Source organism: Martes martes, assembly GCF_963455335.1.
Source record: "Martes martes genome assembly, chromosome: 2".
NCBI lineage: Eukaryota > Metazoa > Chordata > Mammalia > Carnivora > Mustelidae > Martes > Martes martes.
Window position 1 is genome coordinate 58,008,609 of NC_137889.1, and position 26,958 is coordinate 58,035,566.

At 42.0% G+C, this 26,958-nt stretch overlaps 1 protein-coding gene across 1 annotated transcript in view; it reads left to right on the plus strand.

Moving 5' to 3' along the window:
* KIF13B (kinesin family member 13B) overlaps positions 1–26,958 on the plus strand; it is a 195,586-nt gene that overhangs the window by 164,932 nt on the left and 3,696 nt on the right. The window contains exons 36-37 of the mRNA XM_080796223.1: positions 4,926–5,059; positions 23,273–23,335. Of these exons, the coding sequence (XP_080652349.1) occupies positions 4,926–5,059; positions 23,273–23,335 (197 nt within the window). The remainder of the gene's footprint in view (positions 1–4,925; positions 5,060–23,272; positions 23,336–26,958) is intronic.

The window sequence follows — 26,958 nt, forward strand, 5'->3', positions numbered from 1 at the left end:
GTCTATTTAGAATTAGTAATATATCACTTCCCACTGCACAAATATTAGAACCTGGTAAGGGTATAATTCCATTTGCCTGTTCCCAATCCCCCCTTATTTTGTTTTCTTATTGTTGTATCTTTTACAGACATTATGAACCCATTTTACAATGTTACTCGTTTTGCTTTAAAATAGCCAATGTCCCCTGGGGCTAAAAATACATTATATGTTTATTAAAAATTAAAAAATTTAAAAAAATAGCCACTGTCTTTTAAGGAAATTAAAGAGACTATAGATAATCTTTTATATTTTCTTCATATTTATTATTTCTGGCATTAGCTAGTCCTTCCTGAAGTCTCATATTTATCTGATATCATTTCTCTTTAGCCCAAAGAATATTCTGCAGTATTTCTTATTGTGCAGTTGTCTTAGGAAAGAGTGCTCTCCCCTTTTGGGATTATCTTTATTTCACTTTTTTTGGTAGGATTTTTCCACTAGCAGCACTTAGAAATCTTACATTATCTTTTAGATTTCTTTTCTGCTGAGAATCAGTCATCATTTGTGTCTCTTTTCCTTACATGTATTATGTTTCTGTTTACACTGTTACTTTGTTTGCTTTCATAGTTTTCTCTGTTTTTTTGGACTATGATGTACTTAGGTATAGTTTTATTTGCTCTTATCTTGCTTGCACTTCATTGATGTTCTTGGTTCCTTCTGTAAGTTGAAGTTTTCAACAAATTTAGGAAATGTTCAGCTATTATTTCATTAAATTATTCCCCCTGACCATTTCTCTCTTTCTCCTCTTCTGAGAATCAAATTACACATGTTAGATTGCTTATTATTACCCTACAGATCACAGAAGCTCTGATTTTTTTAACTTGTATTTTTAATCTTATTCTTGTTTCTTCTGGTTGCATAATTTCTCCTGCCATTTCCAACCTTCTGTTAAGCACATCCAGAGAATATTTTATTTCAGTTACATTCTCTTCAGCTCTAGAATTTCCAGTTGCTTCTTCTTTTAAAGTTTTAATTTCTCTGTTGATATTCTCTACCTGTACATTTGTTAAGATCAGATTCTTCTTTTCCTCCTTGGACCTGTGTATAAAAGCTGCTTTAAAGTCTTTATCTGCTGAATCCAGCATCTGGGCCATCTCCTGGTCTATTTCTCTTGACTGCTTTTTTCTTGACTATGGGTCATATTTAATGACTTTTGCCCATTGTATACCCCAGTCAAGATATACAAGATTTATATGACTCCAGTTTTTTTCCACGATCAGCCAATGTTCTGATTTCTATCCTTTCAGATTAGTTTTGCCTGTTCTATAATTTCATACAAATGGAATCATACAGTATATACTCTTTCTGTGTTTGGCTTCTTTTATTCATCATTACTGTTTACATCTCCATACCACAGCATCCTTCAGTAATTTATTTTTTATTCTTGAGAAAAACTTCACTTTTACAGTTGGATTTATCATAATTTTTAATTAGTTCTTCTGTCTGTGGACATTTGGTTTGTTTTCAGTTTTTGGCTACTGTTAATAAAGTTTGTTCTTGTATAAGTCATTTTGTGAACATTTCTCTTGAGTTAATACCTAGGAGTGAAATTACTGGCTCATAGAGTATGACCTTGTTTTAAAGTTCTGTAAAAAAAAATTTTTTTTTTTTTTTTTGAGAGAAAGAGCATGCATGTGTGCATGCCAGTTGTGGGGGGAGGGGCAGAGGGAGAGAGAGAGAGAGTCTTAAGCTGAGCATGGAGCTCAACATAGGGCTCCATCTCCCAACCCTGAGATTATGACCTGAGCCAGGATCATAAGTCGGAGGCTTAACCAACTAAGCCACCCAGGTTCCCCAAATTTGTTGTTTTAAAAAAACATTGTGGGGTGCCTTGGTGGCTCAGTCAGTTAAGAGTCTAAATCTTGGTTTTGGCTCAGGTCATGATCTTGTGGTCATGGGATTGAGCCCACATAGGGCTCTATACTTAGCTTGAAGTCTGCTTCAGATTCTCTCTCCCTCTCAATTTTCCTCTCTCTTTCTCTCTCAAATAAATAAATAAATAAAATCTTCAAAAAAAAATTCATAATAGGGGCACCTGGGTGGCTCATTCAGTTAAGCATCTGACTCTTGATCTCAGCTTAGGTCTTGATCTCAGGGTTGTAAGCTCAGGTCCCATGTTGGGCTACACACTGGGCATGTAGCCTACTTAAAAAAATAATAATAAAATTAAATAATGTACAATTAATGCTTACTTGGTTTACGTATTTACTACTTTGCTTTGCTCATCATTGCTTCTTGCATCTCACTTTGTTCTTCTGAGTTTAATTTTTTGTGAATTATATCTTTTTTTGTAAGACATCAGTACATTTAACAATCATCTGTTAGTGACAGGCCCTTTCTTTTATGTTTTTTATTTTGTTCTAAGTTTGAAGAATCCTTTTACTATGGTATTTGTGGTATATTTCAAACATACAAGAGTGGAAAGAGTAGGGGTGCCTGAGTGGCTCAGTTGGTTAAGCGACTGCCTTTGGCTCAGGTCATGGGATCCCGGGATCGAATCCCGCGTCGGACCCCCTGCTTGCAGGGAGTCTGCTTCTCCCTCTGACTTTCCCCGTCTTGGGGTCTCTCTCTCTAATTCTTCCCCTCTCAAATAAATAAATAAAATCTTAAAAAAAAAAAAAGAGTAGAAAGAGTAACAAGATGGTGCCCTTAGGTATCCCCTCCCTTCAGAATGATCAGTTCATCACCAGTCTGACTTATCTCTACTGCTACTTCTCTGCACCCTTTCACGATTAATTTGAAGCAAATCTCAGATATCCTTTTATCTTTAAATATTTGTACATGTATCTCTAAAGCAATACCCCCAATAACATTTCACTCTTAAGAAAATTTAAAAATAATTCCCCAATATCTTCAAACATCTAGTCAGTGTTTGTATTTCTCCGGTTGGAACAAAAATACTTTGTAGTTATTTTGAATGAAAATCCAAGTGTAAGGTTCATATATATTCTGATGAGTTGATATGTGTCTTGAGTTAAAGTTTAATGTATATGTTCCTCTCCCCTCCCCCCATTCATTGTATGTGGTGAAGAGACTGTCTTTGTACAGTAGACTCTGTATGTTCTTACTTTTGCTGGTTATATCCCCATGAGGTTTTTTAAACATGAGTTCTCTGTCTACCATATTTCCTGTGAATTGGTGGTTAGCTCTATAATCTTGAACAGATTCAGGCCAGTTTGAAGGAGGAATGGGAGGTAGTTTTGTGTATTTACCAAAGGACACACATCATGTCTGATTGTCTCTCTTTGTGATATATGCAGCCTTTGATAGATTATTAGCTAGATCTTTAATTAGGGGTCGTCTTCAGTGTAGAATGTTAATTTCTTGTATATAGAACTTTAGATTTTCCTTATTTTTTTTTTCAGCATTTAGATGCTTATATTCTTCTGGCTCTTTATTCATCTCAAACTTATTTTCTGTTTGTTTTCTTTGTTTTGTTTTTCTCTTTCCTATTTTTGCCTTCCTGTAAATTAATTGACTTTTTTGAACTCAGTTTTAACATACCTCTTAGCATTTATAGCTATCTCTTTGCTTTCTGTTTTTAATGATTGCTCTCATGATTATAAAATATCCTTACCTTTTCACAGTTTACTTAGATTTAATATTATAATACTTTATGTAAAATGTGCAAACCTTGGAACTGTATGGGTCCGTGTACCAACTGTATTACCAATGAACTTGGGAGTCCTTTCAGGGGTTACTTTAGGGGTAGAGGTACATGGGTGGTTGTGTGTTTCTGTTCAGGCGATATCACACACAAATTCCTCAGGTTGACTTGCTTGTTCTTTGTCAAGGGTTATGTGGATACAGTGTTTTATCATTTATGAGTTAGACTACATTTTCCTAGAAATTTAGTTTTATTCACTAAGGGGAAAGAAATCTTACATCAGAGGCATCATCTGCATGTCTGATCCCAGCCTTTGGTAATTAAAAAAAATTTTTTTTTAAGATTTTATTTATTTGCCAGAGAGAGAGAGAGAGAGAGTATACACAAGCAGGCAGAGAGGCAGGCAGAGGCAGCGAGAGAAGCAGGCTCCCTGCTGAGCAAGGAACCCGATGTGGGACTCGATCCCAGGACCCTGGGACCATGACCTGAGCCGAAGGCAGCAGCTTAACCAACTGAGCCACCCAGGTGTCCCAGCCTTTGGTAATTTAGAGCAGGTTTGTTTAGGGCATCAATCCCTGTCTTGTGAAAACAACTGAAACATCACCCTCCATCTAAAAGGTCCATTTCATTATCTTTATTCAGTAAGTAGATATGAAAAACTAAAATTGTAGAAGACATAGTCCCTAACTTCAGAGACTTTAAAGTGTAGATAGAGAGCTATACATGTGTGTTATTAGCTGTGTGATTTATTTTGTTTAAAGATTTTATTTATTTATTTGACAGAGATCACAAGTAGGCAGAGAGGCAGGTGGAGAGAGAGAAAGGAGGAAGCAGGCTCCCTGCTGAGCAGAGCACCTGATGTGGGACTTGATCCCAGGACCCTGAGATCATGACTTGAGCCGAAGGCAGAGCCACCCAGGCGCCGCAAGCTGTGTGATTTAAAAATGAAAAACCCCATCTTACTCTGGGGCAGAAGTTAGTATGTGAACCAGTTAGTGACAAGGACTGGGGTTGGATTACCCTTCAGATACTAACAGGAACACTGGATATTAGGATGTTTTAGAACTACCCTAATTGCTGTTCTTTAATTGGAAAAAGGAAACAACATTGTATTTGAGGGCAGCTATAATAATACTACGTTTTTCTAACATTTTTTAAGGATACTTTTTAAGAATTTATGTTATTAGATTCACTACAAGTAAAATTTGGCAAATTTATAGGAGAGAAAATGTCTACATTGTTGTTTACATTTGATCTCTTTTCCTATCGATATTGTTGACAGGACTTAGTAGCCTAGCGGCCTCCTACTTGAATCCAGTAAAATCCTTTGTGCCACAGATGCCAAAGCTCTTGAAGTCTCTCTTCCCTGTCCGCGATGAGAAAAGAGGCAAACAGCCTTCTCCCCTTGCACATCAGGTAAAAGCATCAGGAAAGCAACAGTGAACATTTCTAATTCCTGGCGGAATGATACTCTGTGTTGCACTGACGCTGGGGGGAGAGGGGTAGCAGGGATGGGAGGCCTTAAAACTGGGCTTTTAGGCCTAATAAAAGCTTGTGATTGTTTCTCCTCTACTCTCTTCTGAGGTAACAGAGCTGTTGAAACTTATTGACAGTCTCAATCCTTTTTGCTTTTAAAAAATGCCGAGTACACTGCTAATGTGATTTATGGTAATATTACTTAGAGCAACAATAGTAAAATTTATGAAGTGCACTTAGTGTCGTTTGTGTATTGCCAAACAGAAAATGTAATTCTATTTTTAATTCTTGATTTCATTTCTTATTTCAAACAATTTTATATCATCACTGTCCTTCCCTCTCCACTTCTTTTTCCTCTGCTGTGGTTTACCTGTTCCTTCATTTAAAATATTAAAAGTGATCACTTGTCTTTATTTCCCCCTTTTCTTAAAACTCTCTACCCAGCCTTTAGATAAGTTTTAGAGAAAAATCTTAAAGGTTTTTCCACATAATCAGGAAACTGCTCTTATGCAATGGTGAATGGGAAGCCTGTTGGAAATGTAATTTCCAGTCTTATATAGGTGTGAATTCAGCAGAAAATGATAAATGAGGATTTATTTATACTCCTTAAAAAACACATACAGTGCAAGTGCAATTGTTGAAATAGGTCTTTTGACATCAGCTTATCCACATTCACGTAAAGCATTCATAATTGCAGAAATGCGGGTGAGTCCTTGTCTGAGACCTTAACTATTTAAAGGAATTATCTGAGTTTGTGAATGCATATTCAGGGGTAGTGGTATTAGTTTTGTAAGGCTGCTCTACAGATAACATGATTTTTTTAATCTAGCATTGTCTAAAAAATGTACTTAAGCAGACATGTACACATATTGTATGAAACAAATAAACATCACGATTTTGGATGTTTGAACTAAATTTAACTAAGCACATAAGGAGTGCTTGACAGTTACCAAAGAATCTATGACCACGAGACCTACAAGAAATAGCAAGTCTAATACTTGGTTGGGGTTTAGCAAAAATGTTTTTTCCAAGGATTTGCTGTTGCATATATTACTCTGTCTTAAACTTCCATGTTATTGTTTTGTAATGTATGATGCATGGGGACTCTGTCAGAATTTCCATGGTAGATTTTTAAGAAGGTAACTTTAAAAACAACAAAAACAGCCTGACCTCATAACCCAGACCCCATTTGGGGTACCTTTATAACCTGTATTTATAAGTACCCAAGGGGACTCGAGCAAAATGTAAAGTTGGATAACCACTCTTTTTCTGTTGCTGTTTGGTGAAGACAGTGTTCTAGAAATTAAAGGAAATTGGCGTGGCATCAGAAGTTATTGAATCAGACTGCTATAGTTAACAGTTAGCTTTTAAAAACTACTTTGAGTTTTTGATATGGCAGGTCAGATCACCTACTACAATAAATTGTTTTTACTGTTTTGCCAGTAAATGATTGGTTCTTCCGGATATAGAGGAGGAACAATCACATGTTAGAAATGTGATGGCAGATAACTGCATTTTGTAATGTTCAGTTTAGGAAGGGCAATCTTGAGATAGTTTGAAGATCTCTTGTGCAATATTTTGTCCATTCGGTTTACTTTTTTTGAGCATATATGACCAAAGATACTGGAAAAAGTGGTCCTAGATATTTTATATTTTATAAATAAGTGAAAATATAAATACAAAACTGGTCTTAATGAAGACACCCAGTGGTGGAACTAAATGGTCCAGTTGGTTTGTGAAACCCCCACTTTCCTGAAGGCCACCGGGGACCTGCATCTTGCCTTCACCGTTCCAGTGCCCTCTTCTGACTTGACATCGTACTTGGAACGCTTTCATCTCTAGGCGTCAGTGTGGCAACATTTGCCTGTTCTCCTCCTGCTGACCGCTCAAATCCTTCTCGCTTGCCTTTTCTGGGACCATTTATTCCATCAGGCTGCTAACATTCGGGTGCCCCAGAGCTCCATCCTGGGCCCTCTCTTCATGGGTCATCCCATTTGGTTCCATGGCTTTAACTATTTCTGCGTTGATAGTGTTGATATTTCTATCTCCAGTCCAGACTCTGCCCCTGAGCTCTGGCCTCATGCAGCTAAATCCCCATTAAGCTTTTCCACTTGTGAATCAGTTAGGCATTCACATTTTACCCATGCAGAACATTACTGTTGGTTTCAGTTCACCAGTCTCTTTACCCCCAGCACACAAAATGCTTAAAAATATATGCCCGTTGGGCGCCTGGGTGGCCCAGTCAGTTAGGCCTCTGCCTTCAGCTCAGATCATGATCTCAGAGTCCTTGGATCCAGTCCTTTATCAGGCTCCCTGCTCAGCAGGGATTCTGCTTCTCCCTCTCCCTTTGCCCCTCCCCTTGCGTGTGCTCTCTCTCTTGCTCTCTCTCAAATAAGTAAATAAAATCTTTGAAAAAAACATACATGCCCATCTTAGTTTGTAGCACAGCTATCTACCCAGTTGCTCATACCTCACGGAGTCCACCGGTAAGATTTCACAGGTACCACTTCCAATCCAGTGACTCCCGGTTATCTCCATTTCTCCTTAGTCATTCGTCCCACTCTGGTCTATTGCCCAGATGATTACAGCAGCCTACATACAGGTCTGTCTGACACTTTTTGCCTTATAATGTCTTTTAATCACGAAGTAGCCAAAGTGCCCTTCCAAAGTCTTACTTCAGTTCATGGCTTGAAATCTTCAGCTGCTTCTCACTGAATAAAATCTAAATTCCTTACTGTGCCTTATAGTGTCCTATATGATCTGGTCCTCCGACCTTTAATCTTTATGCCTTTTATTTCCTCTTTGTTCACAACACTAAGCCATGTTGGCCTTTTCCTTCCTTCCTTCCTTCCTTATTTGAGAGAGCAGCTGATCAACCGACTGAGCCACCCAGGTGCCCCTCTTTCTTTCTTACCTCATGAACACATGAAATTCATTTTGGTCTGAAGAAGGTTTTGCATTTGCCTTTCCTTCTACTTGGAATGCTGTTTCCCAATGTCTTTGCATGGCTACCAGGTCTCTAATAGGGTGGTCTGCTATTAGAATGGTTAAGATTGGCCACTCTAAGGAAGTACGTTTGCATTTAGAGTGGCCTCAACCAGTTAATCTAAAACAACTGCTTCTACATCAGTACATTATTCCCATATTTAATCTTTTCAGTTGGATGTTATTGTTATATTTATATATTTATTGATTAGCTCCTCTCTAAAATAATCAAGAATATAATCCTTGAAGGCAGGGACATGGTTGATATGAAATATGTATTGGTTGATCATCGACATATATTCAGATTATAATATTAGGTAGTTTGTCTGTATCAGTGTCATCCAGTGGTATAAAGAACTATGTTCACAGTTTACAGGGGAGAGAATCAGACCTGAGTGGGGACTTGTGATATCAAGACATAATTATGAACTTTCTTCCCTAGATTGATGGAAGTTCCACTAAAGAACTATTCCTAAATAGGGAGAAAACTTAAGTTTATCAGTAGGATTTAGTTGATCAAAGATGCTTATGTTCATCTCAGTTTTGTTGACTACCTCTGCTAAAGCTCTAAGAACAGTAAATTGTAATTTTAAATGACATTGTCAAATAGAGGTTCCTTTACTGTGGGCCACTTTGTGCTTTAAGTTGTTGCCGTCTGAATGGTGTTTCATCCTTGGAAAAAAAGCACTGTAATGCCAGTGGGATTTCAAAATAACAGCATAAGAACAGTGCTGTATTCGTTAGATTTTTTTAGTACCCCCAGCTTTTTAAAGTCGTTGTCTTTACTGTAATGCCATCCCATTCACTTGGAAATCAGATTTGATACCTAAAGTAGAGGGTCTTATTTTTTTTGATGATCTGCCCTGCCTCTCCCAGTGGAACTCCCAAGTCCTCCAGGAAAAAGATCAGTTTATTCCCAACCAGTCTTGGCCTCAGAGTTTCCCCTGCTGTTACCCAGGAGTTAGAGGGAGCGGAAGAGGAGATTTTCTTCTCTTTTTTCCCCCCCATTTTGACCCAGCGTTTAAGGAGGAGGTTTTCTAGACTTAACAGCTATAGCTTTGCCCACTATATCTCAGATACTAAATACCTCATCATTCTTTAGTTGTCTTGTCCAGGTCTTGCTTCAAGTGGGGAGCCCAGAAGTATTTCCAAGCCCATGCTTGAAAATGGTACAATTGTCATCTTCCTCTTCTAAATAACATACTTCTACCAAAGTAGCGCATGATTGTACTTTTTTGTAAAGGCCAGTATTAGCTTTTTGTGCCTCTGGTCAGTTAGCATGCCGTTTTTATTTCCTTGTGTGTTTACATTCTTGGCAATGCAGTTCATTTATTATTGTTTTCTGTAAAAATACTTAAATAAGGAACTTTAGATTGATTTCTAAAATTTTTCATCGTAGTTTCATTTTAGTGCTCCTAGAATGTCAAGATATTTCTTGAGTAATTATTTTAAAAAATACATGTGTTCTAGCTATCATCTGCAAACTTTTCAAGGGCATAGTCTGTCTGCACTTGAGTCATAAACAAAATGTTGAACATTAGAGAGCCTGAGAGAGGACCCTGTCGTAGGCAATTCAAGATCATTGCTCAAGGCCCAGGGTGACAGATCAGTGTTTCAGCTCTGCATGTTCAGTAACTGCCACCCCCAGCCCACATTTCTTCTTCTTTCTATCAAAGAGATCATGGGAGACATTGTTAGATACATTATGGAAATAAAGGCACACCCTGCCTGTGGCCTGTCTTTGTGTCACCAGTCTTGGAAGCCTAAAACACAGTCATGCTGACCAGCATTCCTAGACCTCTCCGTTTAGTGCCTGGCTTTGCCGTAGCTCCATTTGAGGTATCTAATGGTGTGACTCAACCAGTAGCCTACAGAGATATGCAAGTGCTGTGAAGCTTGCTCTCTCTTTTTGATTCTGTGTTTCATTTGCTACTAGTGCTTTATTAGTGCACTCATTTCATTCATTAAATAACCAATACCAGATTAAAAAACTGTGTTATAGAGTAACATCAAAGACAGAACCCAGAAAAAATAGAAATCAGTGCATATGCCTGAAAGGAATCTGGATCATTCTATAGTAAGGGAAAGAATAAATATGATGTTAATAATGCATAAAACTTAGAGATAACAAATAGATAGTAACCTTGCTGAAGACATATAATGTATGATTGACAGAAAACAAAAACAAGAACCCCAAAATGGTTTGAAAATCAACAGATATAGTACATGATAACCAAATAGACCATGAATGATAGCACATTCTTTTCTTTCTACCCTGCCCCCAACTTAATCTTTTTATCATTTGTAAAGCTTTTCCTCTCCATTTCCCACCAAACTATGATGAATGTTATTAAAACTTCTTCCTCTTTTATATTTCTGTCCCAGTTCAGTTTGGAGGCCTAAAGTCCTTCTGTGAAATAGTCACAATAACGAAGAAACCCCCACGGACTCCCCTGAACACCGCCCTTGGCATCACTAGACCACACTTAGATTACTGCACTTGGTTCTGGATATGTTTCTACGGGAAATCCATTGACCCATTGGATTTATTTCAGGGGATAACGTCAGAAATGATTTATGAGGAAGGATTAGAGGAGTTATTTATAGCCTGACCAAACAATGACTAAGAGAGCTGACTGTATAAGCATTCAAGTGATGGCAGCACCAAGGCGGGAGAACCGTGTAAGGGCGGCTGGCTACGGCAGGGGGTGGAAGGCGTGTAGAATGACAGAGATGAAATTAACAAAGAGAATGGTAGCAGCTGTGAATAAGTAGGATGATTTAGAGATAGCAGGGTGCTCTCTTAAAAAAAAAACAACAAACACTGGTATTTCTGTCACTTCTGTTTTTAAAAAATAAGATTTTAAGAATGTAAAAATAGTCCTGGGATAGGTCCTGTTCCTAGCACTCACTGCTATGTTTTCACTGTTAGATGGAAGAGAGGCAGAAGTTGTGTAATGAAGGAAGGATTAGTCTCAAAAAAGTACTTTTAATCAGTGTGTCCTTGACATTTTCAAACAAGAGTGTTCGATACCCTCCCTCATGGAGAGATACAAACATATAACCATGGTGAGACTCTAACGAAGAGATGAATGTTTATTAACTTGTTCTTTGGAGTCAGCAGGTTTTTACATCAAGCTGCTGTTATTTTTTGGCATTCTATTTCAATATTTGGAAAGATCTCTGTGGATCTTTCCTTGTAGGGTAGAAGTTAGCAGTTTATTCTTAAGATTTAAAAACAAAGATTCTTACATTTTACAAAATGTTTTAGTTTGAAAATATTCATAAAGATTTATGTTTCTCATTTTTATGGAGATTTGTTTTTTGTTTGTAATCAATTTCTGAATTCCAGAAATGCAAAGATACTGCACAGAAAGAGGTGGCAGCTGACAAAATTGCTGTCTTTGACCTTCTGATGCAAGTTTAGTAACTAATCTGGAAAATAATGAACTGCAATTAATGAAATCTGTACTCATATTCAAGTGTGTTTCTCAGACAGCACATAAAATAATTGAAAGAACTTCCTGCTCTCTAATTAGTTAGATTGAATTAATTTGGCATAATAGCTTTTTTCATGTATCTAGAAGTTTGTGTTCAGATGAAGCTATTTATGTACTTCAAACTTTGGGACTCCAGATGGTGTCTTTGGTTATCTGGAGAATTAAAGAGTTAATACTCAGATTTAATTTCCACCATCAAAAGCACAGTCATATTTCTGGCCTATCTTGGTTGTATGACCTGTCCCTCTCCAGTGTCCTGCACTTTGCTTGGGATTGTCTTGTCAACCACAGGGATATTTTTCTCCATTTTCAATACTGCTTCCACCGTGGAGGAAGGACAAAGCCTTGAGGGGTGAGAGCAGCACCCTACACAGCTCAAATCTGATTGAAAAGATGCCCATGTAGTCGGTGATTCCATCTTTCATGCCAGTGATCCTTCCATATTATAAAATGGAGAAAAAACACACCAACTAGCTTCTTCCCTTGTGCACAAAATTCTATTGTAGGGCTGCTCAGACTTGATAAAACAAAGCATATAAATGTGTCATCATCATCAAGGGTTCGTCACCATAACTAACAAAATAAGAAAAAAGGGTTTATGTCTTGTCTTCCAGCCTTCAGTGTTAATGTTTGGGTTCCTTAAAAAGTAATGGATATGAGCATTTCCCCCCTGTAATTTAGTAAGGAGCACACGTAATAAATATATTTGGATATGTTATGCTACATTCACTTGTTCCTGAGTTAACAAAGGGAAATTTGCACAGGCTTTCTGGAGTACAGACTTAAAAAATTTTTTTTTTAACTCAAGGCAAATGATTTCCATTCATTTGCTTTAGGATGAATTCTTAGGTACTTTTACTACTGTTAGTTTTCCAAAATCATGTTTTGCCATCTCTCTTTGACCCAGAAATGTATGGATACTGTATTGACAGATACTGATTGACAAGGTTCTCTTCACAATAAGGTATGGTTTTGATCTGAAAAATAACAAAAATGAGAGTTTCTGAGGCAGTGCAGGAAGTTGATTGAAGAGACCTTAGTCTGCTGGTCGTTTTTCAGAAATTGTCATTGTATGCTTTTGTATGAGGCTCTAGACAAGACATTGGCCAAACTGTTTTTCTTAAGTGCCATATAGTATTATTTTAGGCTTTGCAGGCCTGTCAAAACTAGCCATAGACAATACTTAATAGTAAATGAGTACGGATATGTTTTAAGAAAATTTTACATTTATAACCCCCAAATTTGAATTTCATAGAATTTTTTCATGTCACTAAAAGGTATTCTTTTAGTATTTTGAAAATGTAAAAACCATTCTTAGCTTAGCCTGGTATACCAAACAGGTAACAGTCTAGATTTAGGCCCTACTTTATTTTATTTATTTTTAAAGATTTTATCCATCTGTATGACAAAAAGAGAGCGCACAAGCAGGGGGAGCAGCAGACAGAGGGAGAGGGAGAAAGCAGCCTTCCTGCCGAGCAGGGAGCCTGATGCAGGGCTCAGTCCCAGGATCCTGGGATCATGACCTGAGCCAAAGGCAGACGCTTAACCAACTGAGCCACCAGGCGCCCCACGCCCTATTTTTTTAAAAAATTGTTTTTTTTTAAGAGAGAATGCACAGGTTGGGGCGGGCGGCGAGAGAGAGAGAGAGAGAGAGACTCCCAAGCAGACCTCATGCTCAGCACGGAGCCCGACATGGGGCTCAGTCTCAGGACCCTGAGATCATGACCCAAGCCAAAACCAAGGGTTGGATTGAGTCACTCAGGTGCCCCTAAAATTTTTAAGATTAGTAAATATTCTGGCTTTTAAGTAAACATTCTTTGTCTTTCATAGATATTTGAAAAACTAATAACTATTATTTTGAATGAAGTGAAATTATAGCCTTTTAAAAAAATGTAAGTTTTTTGGGGGCAGCTGGGTGGCTCAGTCTGTTAAGCATCTGCCTTTGGCTTAGGTCATGATCTCAAGGTCCTGGGATCGAGCCCAGAGTTGGGCTCCCTGCTCCGTGGGGAGTCTGCTTTTCTCTCCCTCCACTTTCAAATAAGTAAATAAAATATTAAAAATAAAATAACATAAAACTAAATAGCATAAGGTTTTTTAAAAAGATTTTATTAATTTACTTGGGAAAGAGCAAGCAAGGGGGAGAGAGGGCATGAGCGTGGTAGAAGGGAGGGTCAGAGGAAGAGGGAGAAGCAGACTCCCCACCGAGCAGGGAGCCTGATGCAGGGCTCCATCCCAGGACCCCGGGATCGTGACCTGAGCTGAAGGCAGGTCACGAACTGAGCCACCCAGGCACCCCATAAATTTTTTTCACATAAATATTTAAGTAACTGTTAACAATTATCATGTGGAAGTTTAAAAAATAAACTAGATTCTATAAAAATAAACTTTTCTGAGAACTCCAGAAACATTAGTTTCTGAAATTTTCTATATATACTACCTCAAATAAGTTGAATTAACATATATATAAATAATATAGTGAAATAAGTCTGTTTTGATGGTCTTATTTTTACCCACTGATAAGATAGTTTACTTGTTGATTGAAGAAATAGGCCTTTTAGGTTTTTTTAATAATTAGGTTAAATAGGAATATCAGATATTAGACCTCAAGTGCCTATTTCTGAGGCATGCAGGAACTCTGTGTGATTTTGCTCACACTGTATTCCCAGTTCCTGGTATAGTCTTTGGAATATAGCAGGCGCCTGGTACATGTTTGTGGATGAGTAAATTAGTATCTAAGGTTCTTCATTTGAAAGAAAATGGCCATAGAAAATGGCCAAAGAAAAGCCATATCCTTGAATGGCTTTGGGGCTGATAAACACAAGGAGAATCTTTCAATGTATATTTTATATCAGGTATAATTGTTGATTATTTAAGATGGGCTTTTATAGTAAACCAAGCTAGAAGTATCTTGGAAGACACCAACGGCTCCAGTGATGGGGAAGAGCATGCTATTTTACAAATGTGCCGAGTGCTTACTGTGTGCCAGGCATTTTATATGCATTAGCTCAACAGTGGTGCTGAGTTAGATCAGTGCTGTCCAATAGAAATTTGTGAGTCACACATGATGTTTTAAATTTTCTGGTAGGCACATTTAAAAAAAGTGAAATAGGTCAAATTGATTTTAGTAATACAATTTACTTAGTATAGTCGTAATGTTGTCATTTCAATCTGTAATCAATCAAAAAATTACTGAGATATTTCCTTCTTTTTTTTTCCTGTGAAATTCTTTTTTTTTTTTTTAAGATTTTATTTATTTATTTGATAGACAGAGATCACAGGTAGGCAGAGAGGCAGGCAGAGAGAGAAAGGGAGAAGCAGGCTCCCCACTGAGCAGAGAGCCTGATGCGGGGCTCAATTCCAGGACTCTGAGATCATGACCTGAGCTGAAGGCAGAGGCTTAACCCACTGAGCCACCCAGGCGCCCCTCCTGTGAAATTCTTGAAATCAGGTGTGTAGTTTATATTTCTAGCACATCTCAGTTTGGATGCTAAATTTTTGTCAGAAATCCTTGATCTGCCTTTGGCAGTTGAAAAAATAGATCCCTGTGCCCAAGGTGTTCCAAACATACTTAAAGGCACTTTAATTTTTAAATTTACATGTTATTCATTAAAATTAAGTAAAATTAAAGGTTTACTTCCTCAGTCACACTATAGCTTCATTTCGAGTGCTAAGTAGCTACATGGGGCTGGTGGCCACCACATTGGACAGCACAGAGTTAGAGGGTGACGCTAGATACTCTGACATTGAGGAAAATGAGATTCAGGTGGATAAAGCACCTCATCTGAGGTTACAGAGCCTACTGAGTGGCATACTGAGATGAACATTCAAGAAGTAAAGTTGAATGCACAGTTGTGATATTAAGAGATTTCACTGGATCTGATTAAAAATATTACCAGTGGGGGCGCCTGGGTGGCTCAGTGGGTTAAAGCCTCTGCCTTCAGCTCAGGTCATGTTCCCAGGGTCCTGGGATCGAACCGTGCATCGGGCTCTCTGCTCAGCAGGGAGCCTGCTTCCTCCTCTCTCTCTGCCTGCCTCTCTGCCTACTTGTGATCTCTGTCTGTCAAATAAATAAATAAATAAAATCCTTAAAAAAATATTACCAGTGGTTATATATATAGAATGAATGAATCTAAAGTATTTGAAGGAGGGACTTGTCAAGATATGGAAATACACTGAGTTGGACCTATATGTATTTTATTTCTTGCCCATTCCTTTCTAAAAATAATTATCTGTGGGGGTACCTGGGTGGCTCACTGGGTTGAGCATCTGACTTCCAGGTGGGTCACAATCTTGGGGTCCTGGGACTCAGCCCAGGTTGGGCTCCTTGCTTGGTGGGAAATCTGCTTCCCATCGCACTGTACTCTTCCTCTGCCCCTCCCCCTGCTTGACCTCTCTCTCTCTATCTCAAATAAGTAAAATATTTTAAGAAAAATTATCTATGAGCAATGGAGAATCATTGACTGCTTTTTTTGTATTTTAGAAAGCTCTTGTGACTGCAGTTTGGGGGGTAGATTTGAAGAGGATAAAACCAAAAGAATCTATTCAAGTGTATATAAAAACCTCATGAGGCATTGTAATATTGGGCAGAAAAATTGTCACCTTCCCATGCCTGCATTGATACTTTGATGTCACTGATCAAAAGGGGCATGTGCCAGGTAGGGTAAAAGTGTGTCTGGCAGGGACCAGCTGGTGGCCACCTGTCATCCTCTCTGGGTGGCATTGCTTAGTGAATGCCCGTGGGCTGGATTACCACCTTCCAGATATGCGGCCCCTGAGGTGATCAGGTCTACACGAACAAATGACTGATGGGTCGGGTAGAATGCTGAGTTACTCATTTAAAATAAGACATATAATTGCCAGGCAGGTGGACAAAAGTGCTGGTGTTGTCACGGCTCACACACTCTTCACCAGATCACCCTGGAAAGCCAGAGTGTAAATCCTGAGCCTGCTCCACGAGTGGGGACCACCTGCAGGAACCAGATCCTGCAGGCAGCTGACGTGTTTGTCTCTGAACCAGTGCGGGTGCTTCCTCCAGCTTTCCTCCTGTGACTTCACAGTGCCCCTTCTTGCAGCCCAACCACCCTGCCTCTGATTAACATAACCTTTAGAAAGTACGTTTATATTGAGTAAGTTTATTGCTGAGTCTTGATCTTTAAGTAATTGTATATGTCTGTTTTCGTCCATTGTTTATTACTTTTTTTTTTTTAAGATTTATTTATTTGTTTGACAGAGAGAGAGACAGTGAGAGTGGGAACACAAGCAGGGGTGTGGGGAGGGAAAATCAGGCTTCCTCCCAAGCAGAGAGCCTGATGTGGGGCTCAATCCCAGGACCCCAGGATCATGACCTGAGCAGGAGGCAGACGCTGAACTGACTGAGCCACCCAGGTGGCCCTGTCCATTGTTCATTACTTTTATCAGAACATAATTGGAGATTAGGAAGTATTTTGTTCATATGCACTCCCTCAGATTGGTTTTGTTTATTATATTTTTCTCACTTCAGCAGCATGAAACCCAAAGGTTGTCTACTGGTTATTTATAGCAAAGGTAAATCGTACATCTCACATTCTTGTGCTTGGTTAGAATTTTTTTTTTTTTAAGATTTTATTTATTTACTTGACAGACAGAGATCACAAGTAGGCAGAGAGGCAGGCAGAGAGAGAGGAAGGGAAGCAGACTCCCTGCTGAGCAGAGAGCCTGATGCGGGGCTCGATCCCAGGACCCCGGGATCATGACCCAAGCCGAAGGCAGAGGCTTTAACCCACTGAGCCACCCAGGCACCCCGCTTGGTTAGAATTTTTAAGAAAGGGGGAAGTGCCCAGCTGTCTCAGTTGATAGAATGTGTGACTCTTTGATCTCGGGGTTGTTAAGTTTTAGCCCCACATTGGGTGTAGAGATTACTTAAAAAAATAAAATCTTAAAAAAAAAGATCTTGAGGATCATACTTGCTTAGGAACCATTGGAAGATGACATTTGAGGGTTTATTCAAATTCAGTGTAAGGGGTGATTATTAGGAAAGATTCATTTTTCAAACAAGAAAAAAATGCATCAGAAAATTCAGTGTTTTGGCATAATACAGTGATTATTTTTTGCTTTAAAATATTTCTTCTCCCTTCTACCACCCCAGTGCCCAAATTTCAGAATGTTTGTCCTTTTATTTTTTATTTTAAGATTTCATTTATTTGTTTGCCGGAGAGGGAGAGAGAGAGAGAAAGAGAGAGAAAGGGAGAGCACAAACAGGGGGTGTGGCAGGCAGAGGGAGGAGCAGGCTCCCTGCTGAGCAAGGAGCCTGATGCCATGCCAGACTTGATCCAGGATCCCAGGATCATGACCTGAGCCAAAGGCAGACACTTAACCAACTGAGACACCCAGGTGTCCCAAGAATGTCTGTTCTTTTTCTAAATTCTTTGTAAATGTGAAATTTGGCCTTTGTCATGTCACTTAAGTAATTAGCTTGTTCATTTACGTATGCATTTATTCAACATGAACAAATGTGAAGTTATTCTTTTCTGTACGGGAATACAGAGATGAATGAGCCATAATCCCTACCCTTCAGAGAGCTAAATAGGGTGACATTACAGATGCTGTAATATGTGTATGTCTGGGACCGGAGTGGTGAAGGCATTTTCGGGAAGAGGAGATCATGCCCGAGCTGAGACTGATGTGGATCGGCGCTCACCAGGTAGTCCCTGATTCCGTAGGGAAAAGGAAGGGCTCAAGGAAGACTCCAGCCAAGCAGTGTGGTCAGTTCAGAGTGGGGTTAGCACCACAAGCGAGGCACGAGTGCAGCCTCACAGGGAGGTGAGGGTCTTTACATGTTGCCAAGGTGTTAAAACTCTATGCTTTGAGGCAGTGGGGTCTCCCAGTAACTCAGATGCCTGGTTGAAATTCTGAGCTGATCTGCCCTGATTTCTTCATTCATGTGGCATGTGAAAACCAGAGTTTAAAAATGGCGGGCTGTGATACAAGATGTGACCCTCATCTTTTCCTTGAAATACTTCTGAGCAGTTCTCTTGCTTGGAAACCACTCATCTGCTAAGCTTCAGTGATGCTCAGTGGACAGCGTGACTGCACGTTCAGCTGGTGCTTGGAGGTCGGTCCTTTTCCGTCTCTGTGACTGGCTCACCGGGCAGCCTGAATGCATGTAACCACTGGGTGAATGTCTGCGAGCCTCGGTGTCTATAGTGTGAGATGTAGATAATTATACTTCTATCCACTTGCCTCCTGGGACTTCTCCTTAATATTTATAGCTGCAAAAGACTTCGCAGTCATTTTTATTAATAGTTGCCAGATGTGTCGTAAGGATTAATGAACTTATGATCTGAAATGTTTTGAGCTCCTGGAATAGGAGGCAACTGCCTGCACCAGGGATGTGTAAAAGAGCATTAAAATGCAAACAATACACATTTGGAAATTTGAGCTCTTAGGTGTGAAGGACAAATGGCACACTTGAGATTTCAGTACACTTTGTAGGTATTTTTGGTATCCTTAATGAAGCTCCTGAATTCATCACAGGCCATTGTCCAACATACAAGGCTGGGTCCCCGCGCCCTTGGACATGGGTTCTGCTAACACCACCATGACCCTTCTCCCTGTCATCCATCCTTCCTGGGCATCATCTTTGACTCTGTTTCCACAGCCTCCCCAGCCAGTTGTTTCCAAGTGTTCCGTAGTCTCCCTTATAGCTCTAACTTTTCACTTCCTTTTCCTCTTTCCATCCAAGTTCAGGCTCTCAGTAGCTCTCCAGTAAACCCATGATGCAACTTCTTCATTGATCTCTCTAAGTTTTGTATCTGCCCTATTTAAGGGTTAATCTTCTCCAAGCGTAGCTCTTACCACCAGTCATTCATTTACCTTTCATAGCTGGACTGCGGGTGAAAATCAACCATAAGCTCACAAGACCTCCTGCACATGGCCCTAACCTGCTTCCCTCTGCCCGGTGCAGGTCACTCTAGATCATTCTCTCTTCTGCCAGATGTCCTGGCAGATTGAGTAGCTTTTCTGGGGGCAGAGGTGGCTGTAGAGGGAACACATCAGGCGCAAAGAGCACCATGCCTTTGCCGTGTCGTTCTTCATGTTGGAAGTGTCCCTCTGCCCTGGGAAAGGCTGCTCAGTCTTCAAGGCCTGTTTCAAAGTCAGATCACCCCCGGGAGGATATTCTAGGCCTGTTTCATTTATCATCCCTTCCTCTGAATCTTCTTTGCGTTTGAAGCTTTCATTCTAGTATCTTTTGTTTTACTTAATGTTTTGATTATTTGCATACATGTCCTTGCCAGTCTGCTGAGAGCAAAGCCTGTGACGTTGTGATCCTTGCATTCTTCCCAGCACCTGTTGCGATGCCTTGTACACTGGGAGACCTAAGTCTTTGTTGAACTGAATTTGTACAGTGAATCAGAGTCCCGGTTATTTCCTTCATGTAGGACAGCGTTATGGAAAAATTTGAAATACATCAAAGTAGAGAGACGACGACAGTGAATCCCTGTGTGCTTGTCACCTAGCTTCAGTAAAAATCAATACAGAGCTGGTCTTGTATGCCAGTACCCTGCCCCCTTTAGCCTGCACCTTTCAGAGTCCTTGGTTGGAGAAATATCCACCTGAGGCTCACTTGGCCAGAGCTGGCCTTTGGCAGCTGCCACCACCTGTTCCCACGGAGGGAGCCGCCCAGAGCTACTAGCATGGGAGCCAGAGAAGGAGGTATGCTGTGAGTACCTGACATTGCTCAGGACCCATTCAGACCCAGTCCCCTCTTCTTTGCGACACTGGGTTTAGCCATTTCAGGTATATGTCATCAGTCAGTGTCCTGCTTCCCCCTTCCTCTGAGTGGTGGGCTCGGGGTGGGCCTGTTAATGAGGCAGGTGTGTCGCTGTATGAAGAAGTCATCATTGAGAGCGACTGGTGGTGCAGGGAAACCTGTGAGGGAGACCTGAGGTCTTAGTGTGATGGCCCAGAACCATGATGTGGGGCCCTGGGGGCCTGGAAGCCCATGGATTCACTGATGTCACAGTGTCACAGGCCCATCCCTTCACTCATGGCAGCAGATATTTTTTTTTTAAGCATTGGCTGGAGTTTTCTAATTCCCCTGAGTCCTAGGGGAAAGTGTTAGGTTATGTTTCCGTGCTCTGTTCAGGAGGGCAAGAGTCCTCTCATCTTAGAAGAGGCTCCTTTATAGATGGTTAGTTCCACTCTTGGTGGGATTTTACGTGTTTATGCTTTAAAGTGGAATGTTTCACCCCAATCTGGTCTGTTTTAGAGACGATCTAACTGAAGAATGTAAGTATTTTGGAGTTTGAGCTTAAGAGACCTTTTTTTCTGGCTTTACGAAGGAGTATGCTGTGAACACTTTCCCATTTGTGGGGGACTTTAGATACTATGGGAGAAAGTAAATACAAAAAGAAAGATGATGAGAGACTGTGGATTTTGAGAAACAAGCTGAGGGTTTTAGAGGGGAAGGGTGCAGGGGGATGGGTGAGCCTGGTGGTGGATATTAAGGAGGGCACGTATTGCATGGAGCACTGGGTGTGGTGCATAAACAATGAATCTTGGAACATGAAAAAATAAAATTAAGATGTTAAAATAAAATCATATATTTAAAAAAAAAAAACCAGCAGCCCCTGTATTCAAGGACTGTAAGGTAGAGTGAGATACTTGCTTGAATATAACTCTACTGTCACTGTCTACTGAGCTGCCAGCAGAGTGGAGGAATGGAGATTCCCACAGGTGCTGTGAGAGAGGGGAGAAGCGATGTGTCATGGGAGTTGAGGGGACCTACTTTCCCGCTCCAAGCATCCCGGGAGAGGCTGGAAGGCCTGTGGTTCAGGCCCTTATCTCATCCAGTGGCCTTGCCCCAGCCCCCCAGGTGTCCTCCCTCATTCTCTTCCGTTGGCCTCTCACATTGTCTTCCTTAAACCTGCCACTGATCCGGGCTGGCCCTGGCCCTAAGCCCCCAGTGACTCCCCAGTGTTTGCAGGGTAAAAAGTAACATTCCTTTAGTTTATCCCTAGGTCTTCCCATCTGTTTACCCATATCTCCTACCATGTCCTCCTTAATCGCCTGACCTCTGTGTCTTTTCTCAAATCCCACTGCCACTCCCTAATTCAGCAGAATTAATCGCTTCTTGCTCTTTTCTCCCAAAGGCAGTTGCAAGGTGTAATTGGTTATAGTGGTGCCCTTTGCCAAAACGCAGTTATTTGGTTCTGTGAACTCAGGCTAACCTTCTAAGTGCACGGTCTTAATCCAGGTAGGCTTTTGTCCCTTCAGTAAGAGTTTGGGCTGCTCAGTAGGAAGCCGGACTTTGGCTGTCCAGCCTAGTGCCTGCAGACTGTCTAGAGCATCCTGATGGCATAGGAGCCATCGTGGGAACTGGGAGGCCCTGAAGTACCTAGGGTCAGTAGAAAGGAAAGGGAAAGATAAGAAATCTGCCTCTCTACACAATTTAGATTAGGTAAGAGATGAGCGGCCAGCTACTTTTCCTTTTGGATCCAACAAGAGAAAAGACATTCCTGCTGCATGGAAATGAACCACGACACCAAATTTTGCCGCCTCCTGTGAGGCTGTGCTGCCAGGATCCTCTGGGAGCTGGGCATTCTGAGGCAAGGTCCAGACTCTGGTGCTGGAACAGGGAGACCAGAAAAGGGGCCAGAGGCTGGTTGATGGAATAAAGGCAGAAGTGGTAGATTCGTGGTTTCTTCAAGAAAATCCTGTCGGTTTCTGTATCCCAACGCCATTGTAAACCCAGCAGCTGCTAAAAGAATGTCTGATTTCTTCTCTTTTGTACTTACCAGCTGCTTCTTCTGACCTCTCTCTTTCTTATCCTGGTTCTTTTTTTTGTTTTTAACTCTCTTTTTTTTCTTTTTAACATTCCTTGAACTGCTTGTCCATAAGTAATGATGTCCTTTCTTGTGCTATTGCTCACACAGCCATTAATTCAGGCTCTTATCCCCTCTCATCTGCTCTGTTGCTGGAGTCTCATCAGTGATCTGCCTACTTTAGCCTTGAAGTATTTCTCCAGTCACTTTGCCTTCTACTACCAGATCCATCTTCTCAAGCTCCTGCTTTCTTCACTCAGGCATCTCTGGTGGTCCTCATCCTTACCTGATTGGGATACCAACTCCTCCCTCCATATATCTGTCCTTCTCTGTGCTATGCCCCAGAGGTGGGCTCTAGCCAGACCAGCTTCCTTACTCCTCACTTCCTGTGACGACACTTGCCGATCCTGCTAGGGCACCAGTTCTCCCTGCCCGTCAAGGCTTGGTTTGTGTTCTACCTCCTGCCTGAAACCTTTCCTGATCTTTCTTGTTCCAACCCTTTGGCTCTAGCCTCCAGTAACACTTGTGTGTGCAGAACAGCCCTTGATGAACACGTGCCATATGTGAGAGGAGAGAGATCCTGTGAGTGTGTAAGCATGCCCTGTATGTTACTGTTTCCGGCACGTTTCTGGTGTTACCAGCTGCTTGCTGTGTCCTTACTGCTTACATTTCGCTGTGTCGTGCAGCACCACTAGCCCTTGGCGTGCCTACTTGGCGGTGACTTACTAGAATTCCCGAAAGTTGTGAAAGTTCATTTCAACTAGGTCCTCCTGATGGGCTTTCTGGTCTGTTCAGTGAAAACCTCTGGTTATCTCTGTTCTGCTTCTCTCGATCCCTCATGCCTGCCTGTTCACTTGTTTCTTCAGCCCGTGCCCCGAATCATGGTGCAGTGTGCCCTCGCAGACGCCGGGACCACTGGCGCTCTGGAGGTGAGTCAGACCGGGGCGGGGGGTGGGCCGGGGGCGGAGGGACACCTTCACTGGTGGCAGCCCCACATGTAGGGGGGTGGCCCCAATGCTGTAACTATTGAGTCCACACCCGTGGGTTTCTCATTTTAACGTTCCTGTTTTGATAATTAGCTGTAATATAGGTCACTGTCTTCTCCCTCTATATTTTCCTTGTTCCACTTTTCTATTTTCAACTTGTTAATCATATGATTGCTAAACTTTTAGGTGCTTGACTGCTAATGTAGTCTGTTGCTTTAATAGCCCACTGCTAGGCAAAGGCGATTTCTATAAACAGAACAATCTCCTTATTCCAAGTGTTTGCTTAATTCTCAGTTTTACATTTCATTCTGATTCATGATATCAGCGTGAAAAGACTAATGCTAAGCTGGGGAGAAAATAGTCTCTTATGATCTCCCACAGATGAACAGCACTTCTCATCTTATGAATAGCAAATCTATTTTCTCCCACTGTGTGTTCATTCTCTTAGGAAATGCTGTATCTTCATTGGAAAATTTTATTTATTAAAACAACAGAAAAAAGGGCAAATAATTTGGAAGGGAATTCAGCCCTCCACGGTTTCAGTCCTTTCTGAAGGGCCCTTTCTAATTCAGGACACTTTGGTGTTCACGTGGGCCCCCCCTCCATCCCCCGTGAGTGGTGTTCATTATTTTGCTGAGGCAGGCCTGGGACCCCAAGGCCAGTGGGACAGAGGGAGACTGAATCCTACTGGTGAGGGCTCCAGATCTCCCACAGCCTCTGCAGCTCAAGCCACTCTGCTGTTCGTCCTGGTGATTTTTGCAAGGTTAGGCTTTCCCAGCAGTCTCTCGAAGTGTCAGTGGTAAAAGAATAACCCAAGGATGGGAGTAGGTTTCCACTCACCTATCAGCTCCAGTCAAGTGGGAGCGGCTTCCTGCAGTGCTTTCACGGAAGGAATCAGGCTGTGCTTGGGCTCAGCAGGAAAGAGCCGTGCAATCAGGGCTCGCCTTCTGCCACTGTGGGTCTCTGTTGTCGCTGCAGATCTGACCTCTGATACCTGGTTGTCACTGGAGGCTTTGGATAAATCCTTGAACCTCGCTGGGCCATGTTATAAAATGCATATGGTCAGACTTTCTGGCCTACATCAAGGGATTCATGTGGAAGCAAATGGGATAATGACCAGGGAAATCTAAGGCACTGTCACTGGACTGTTACCTCCTCAGGACGGGATATAGCTGGCCCTTAGACACCTGTCTGTGTGGCAGTGATGAGGTATTACCCACCAGGGGAAAATGGAGCACCCACGAGTCCAGAATCAAAGTTCCTTTTCAGATTCCAGGCTGTTGTAATTTTGTTTGTGTATTCTTCCCTGCCTGGTCAGTGATATTAAAAATAAAATAGAAAAGAATAAATAAAACATGTACAAGTTGCAAAAGAAAAATGATTGAAGGATTGCCTAATCTTTTAGAGTATTTATGCTGGTGACAGTTATTGATCTATTGGATTTAGTAAATTTTGCAGCCTAGAGATCCATCACAAAAATGGGCTGTTAATCTCAAGAGGTGCCGTTAATTTCGTACCCTGAAAGTGTGCCTTGTGGGGAAAGGAGGGCCTCTGGAGACAGGTATATAAATGACAATTCACGTGAAAATGCATGATTTATCAAACTGCTGAGTTAAGCCAAGTAACTGTAAGAGACTTATAGATCTCAGCTGTTTCCCAGTTCAAATAAATCCTGTATTTCAAATGGAAAATGGCCATTCCTGTAATATAAATAATCTTTCCGTAAATATTGGAAAACATATTTCTTTTCCTGAACAGCACCCTTCTCCAGTGCACCAACCGCATTCCCCATTCCTGCCTTCTCTCTTGCCCCTGTCATTGTGACTCGGGAATAGAAAGGGAACGTGCTCCCTTGTTCAAATGGCTCCAGTTATCAACAAGGGAACACCATAGCAGCACCTCAGAGACGGGAGAAAGTGGATGAGACGAGGCTGTTGTCATTCCCCAGGCGATGGGGCCCTGTGTGCATATCTGCCAGTGTGACTCAGACGGGTAATCCCAGAGCGGGAGGCCAGCCTCTGCAGCTTTGACCGTGCTCACCCCCTCTTCACAATGGGGGACGTGGCTGCTCGGCTTGTGTCTTCCTGGATCATGGGGCCCCCGACCGGTGACATGGGACTGGCCTGCCCTTCTCCTCTTCCACTTGACTCCCTGCCAGGAGCCGCGAGTCAGCCACCAGGCCCGAGTGTCGTTCCTGACTGTGCTGGTGAAGCTATGCTAAGTCCCTTGTTCCTCCCCGAAGCAGATCCTTGTTCTAGCTCTGCAGGAGAAAGGTGTGAAGTCCATGGGGGCAGGGGGTCTGTTTCTGTGGGAACAGGGTTCTGAGCCTGAGTGCAGCCAGGCCAGGGGTGCTGGGTAAGGAGGGACTGGATATTTAGTGTGTACCTACTAGGTGCTGCACCTGTGTTGAAAGCCTTTCCCTGCCTTGTCAGGCCTCACAGACCCTGCGTGGCCACTGAGTATGCCTTTTTGCCTACCACTAAGTAAGCACTGTCCCACACCAGCCGAGTGTTCTGCTATTGAACTCAGTTCTGACACAGTCTATCCAGGGACGGTGCCAGCGCCCACGGGTTAAGACCTCAGGCCCAGCAGACTGCCCCCACTTTGGATGCCAGTTGTACGCCCCAGTTGTGACCTGTAATTCTGACCAACCGGCTGTAGATAAGATGTTTCTATGAGCCCCACCTTAGGTTGGATTGATTTGTTAGAATGCTTCACAGAACTCAGGAGAACCATTTTACTCACTAGATCAGCAGTTTATTCCAAGGGGTAGGACTCTGGAGAGCCAGATGGAAGAGAGACATGGTGCAAGGTATGGGGAAACGCCCTGGACGTTCAGCCTCCCTGGGTGCCCCGCTCTCCCCACAGGGTTACGTGTTCATCAGCCCAGCAGCTCCCAGAAAGAAACCTGTCCTTCTGGATTGTTCTGGAGGCCTTATTACACAGGCACGATTGAATACATCTTTGGCCAATTATGATTAAGTCCCCTGCAGCCCCTCTCTGTGTCCTGAGGCTGTGAGGCTAAGCTCTCCTCACAAGGGTGGTTCCTCTGGCAACCGGCCTGCCATCCTGAGGTGCAATCCCAGAGTGCCCTCCTTAAGGTGAACTCAGGTGTGGTTGCAGGGGGCTTGTTAGGAATATCAAGACACCTTTCTTGCCGCTAACATTGAGGAAACCCAAGGATTTCAGGAGCTCTGTGCCAGAAACAGGATGAAGGCTGGGTATGTGTTTTTTAGGGTGAGTGATGCTATTACAGACCGTGGTTAGACTCCTGAGTGTATACAGAAGGCGAGGAGGGGAAAGGGGCAGGCCGGTGGCCACCCGCTGAGCTCTGGGTGCTGTGCGGGGTGCAGCAGCCACCTGGGCCATGGTGGGCTCTCAGCATTGGGTGCACGGCAAGAGCCCGGACCAAGCGGGGGCACAGGTACGGCCCTGGGGCTGCCCCAGTGCACGGCCACGGCTTTCCACCCTCCGGGTCGCTGTGTTTCCGCTGGCAGAATCTGCCGCAGTTCTTTTGGAAATGAGCCGCAGACTTGGCATTTTAACCAGTTACCTTGCTCTCTTCC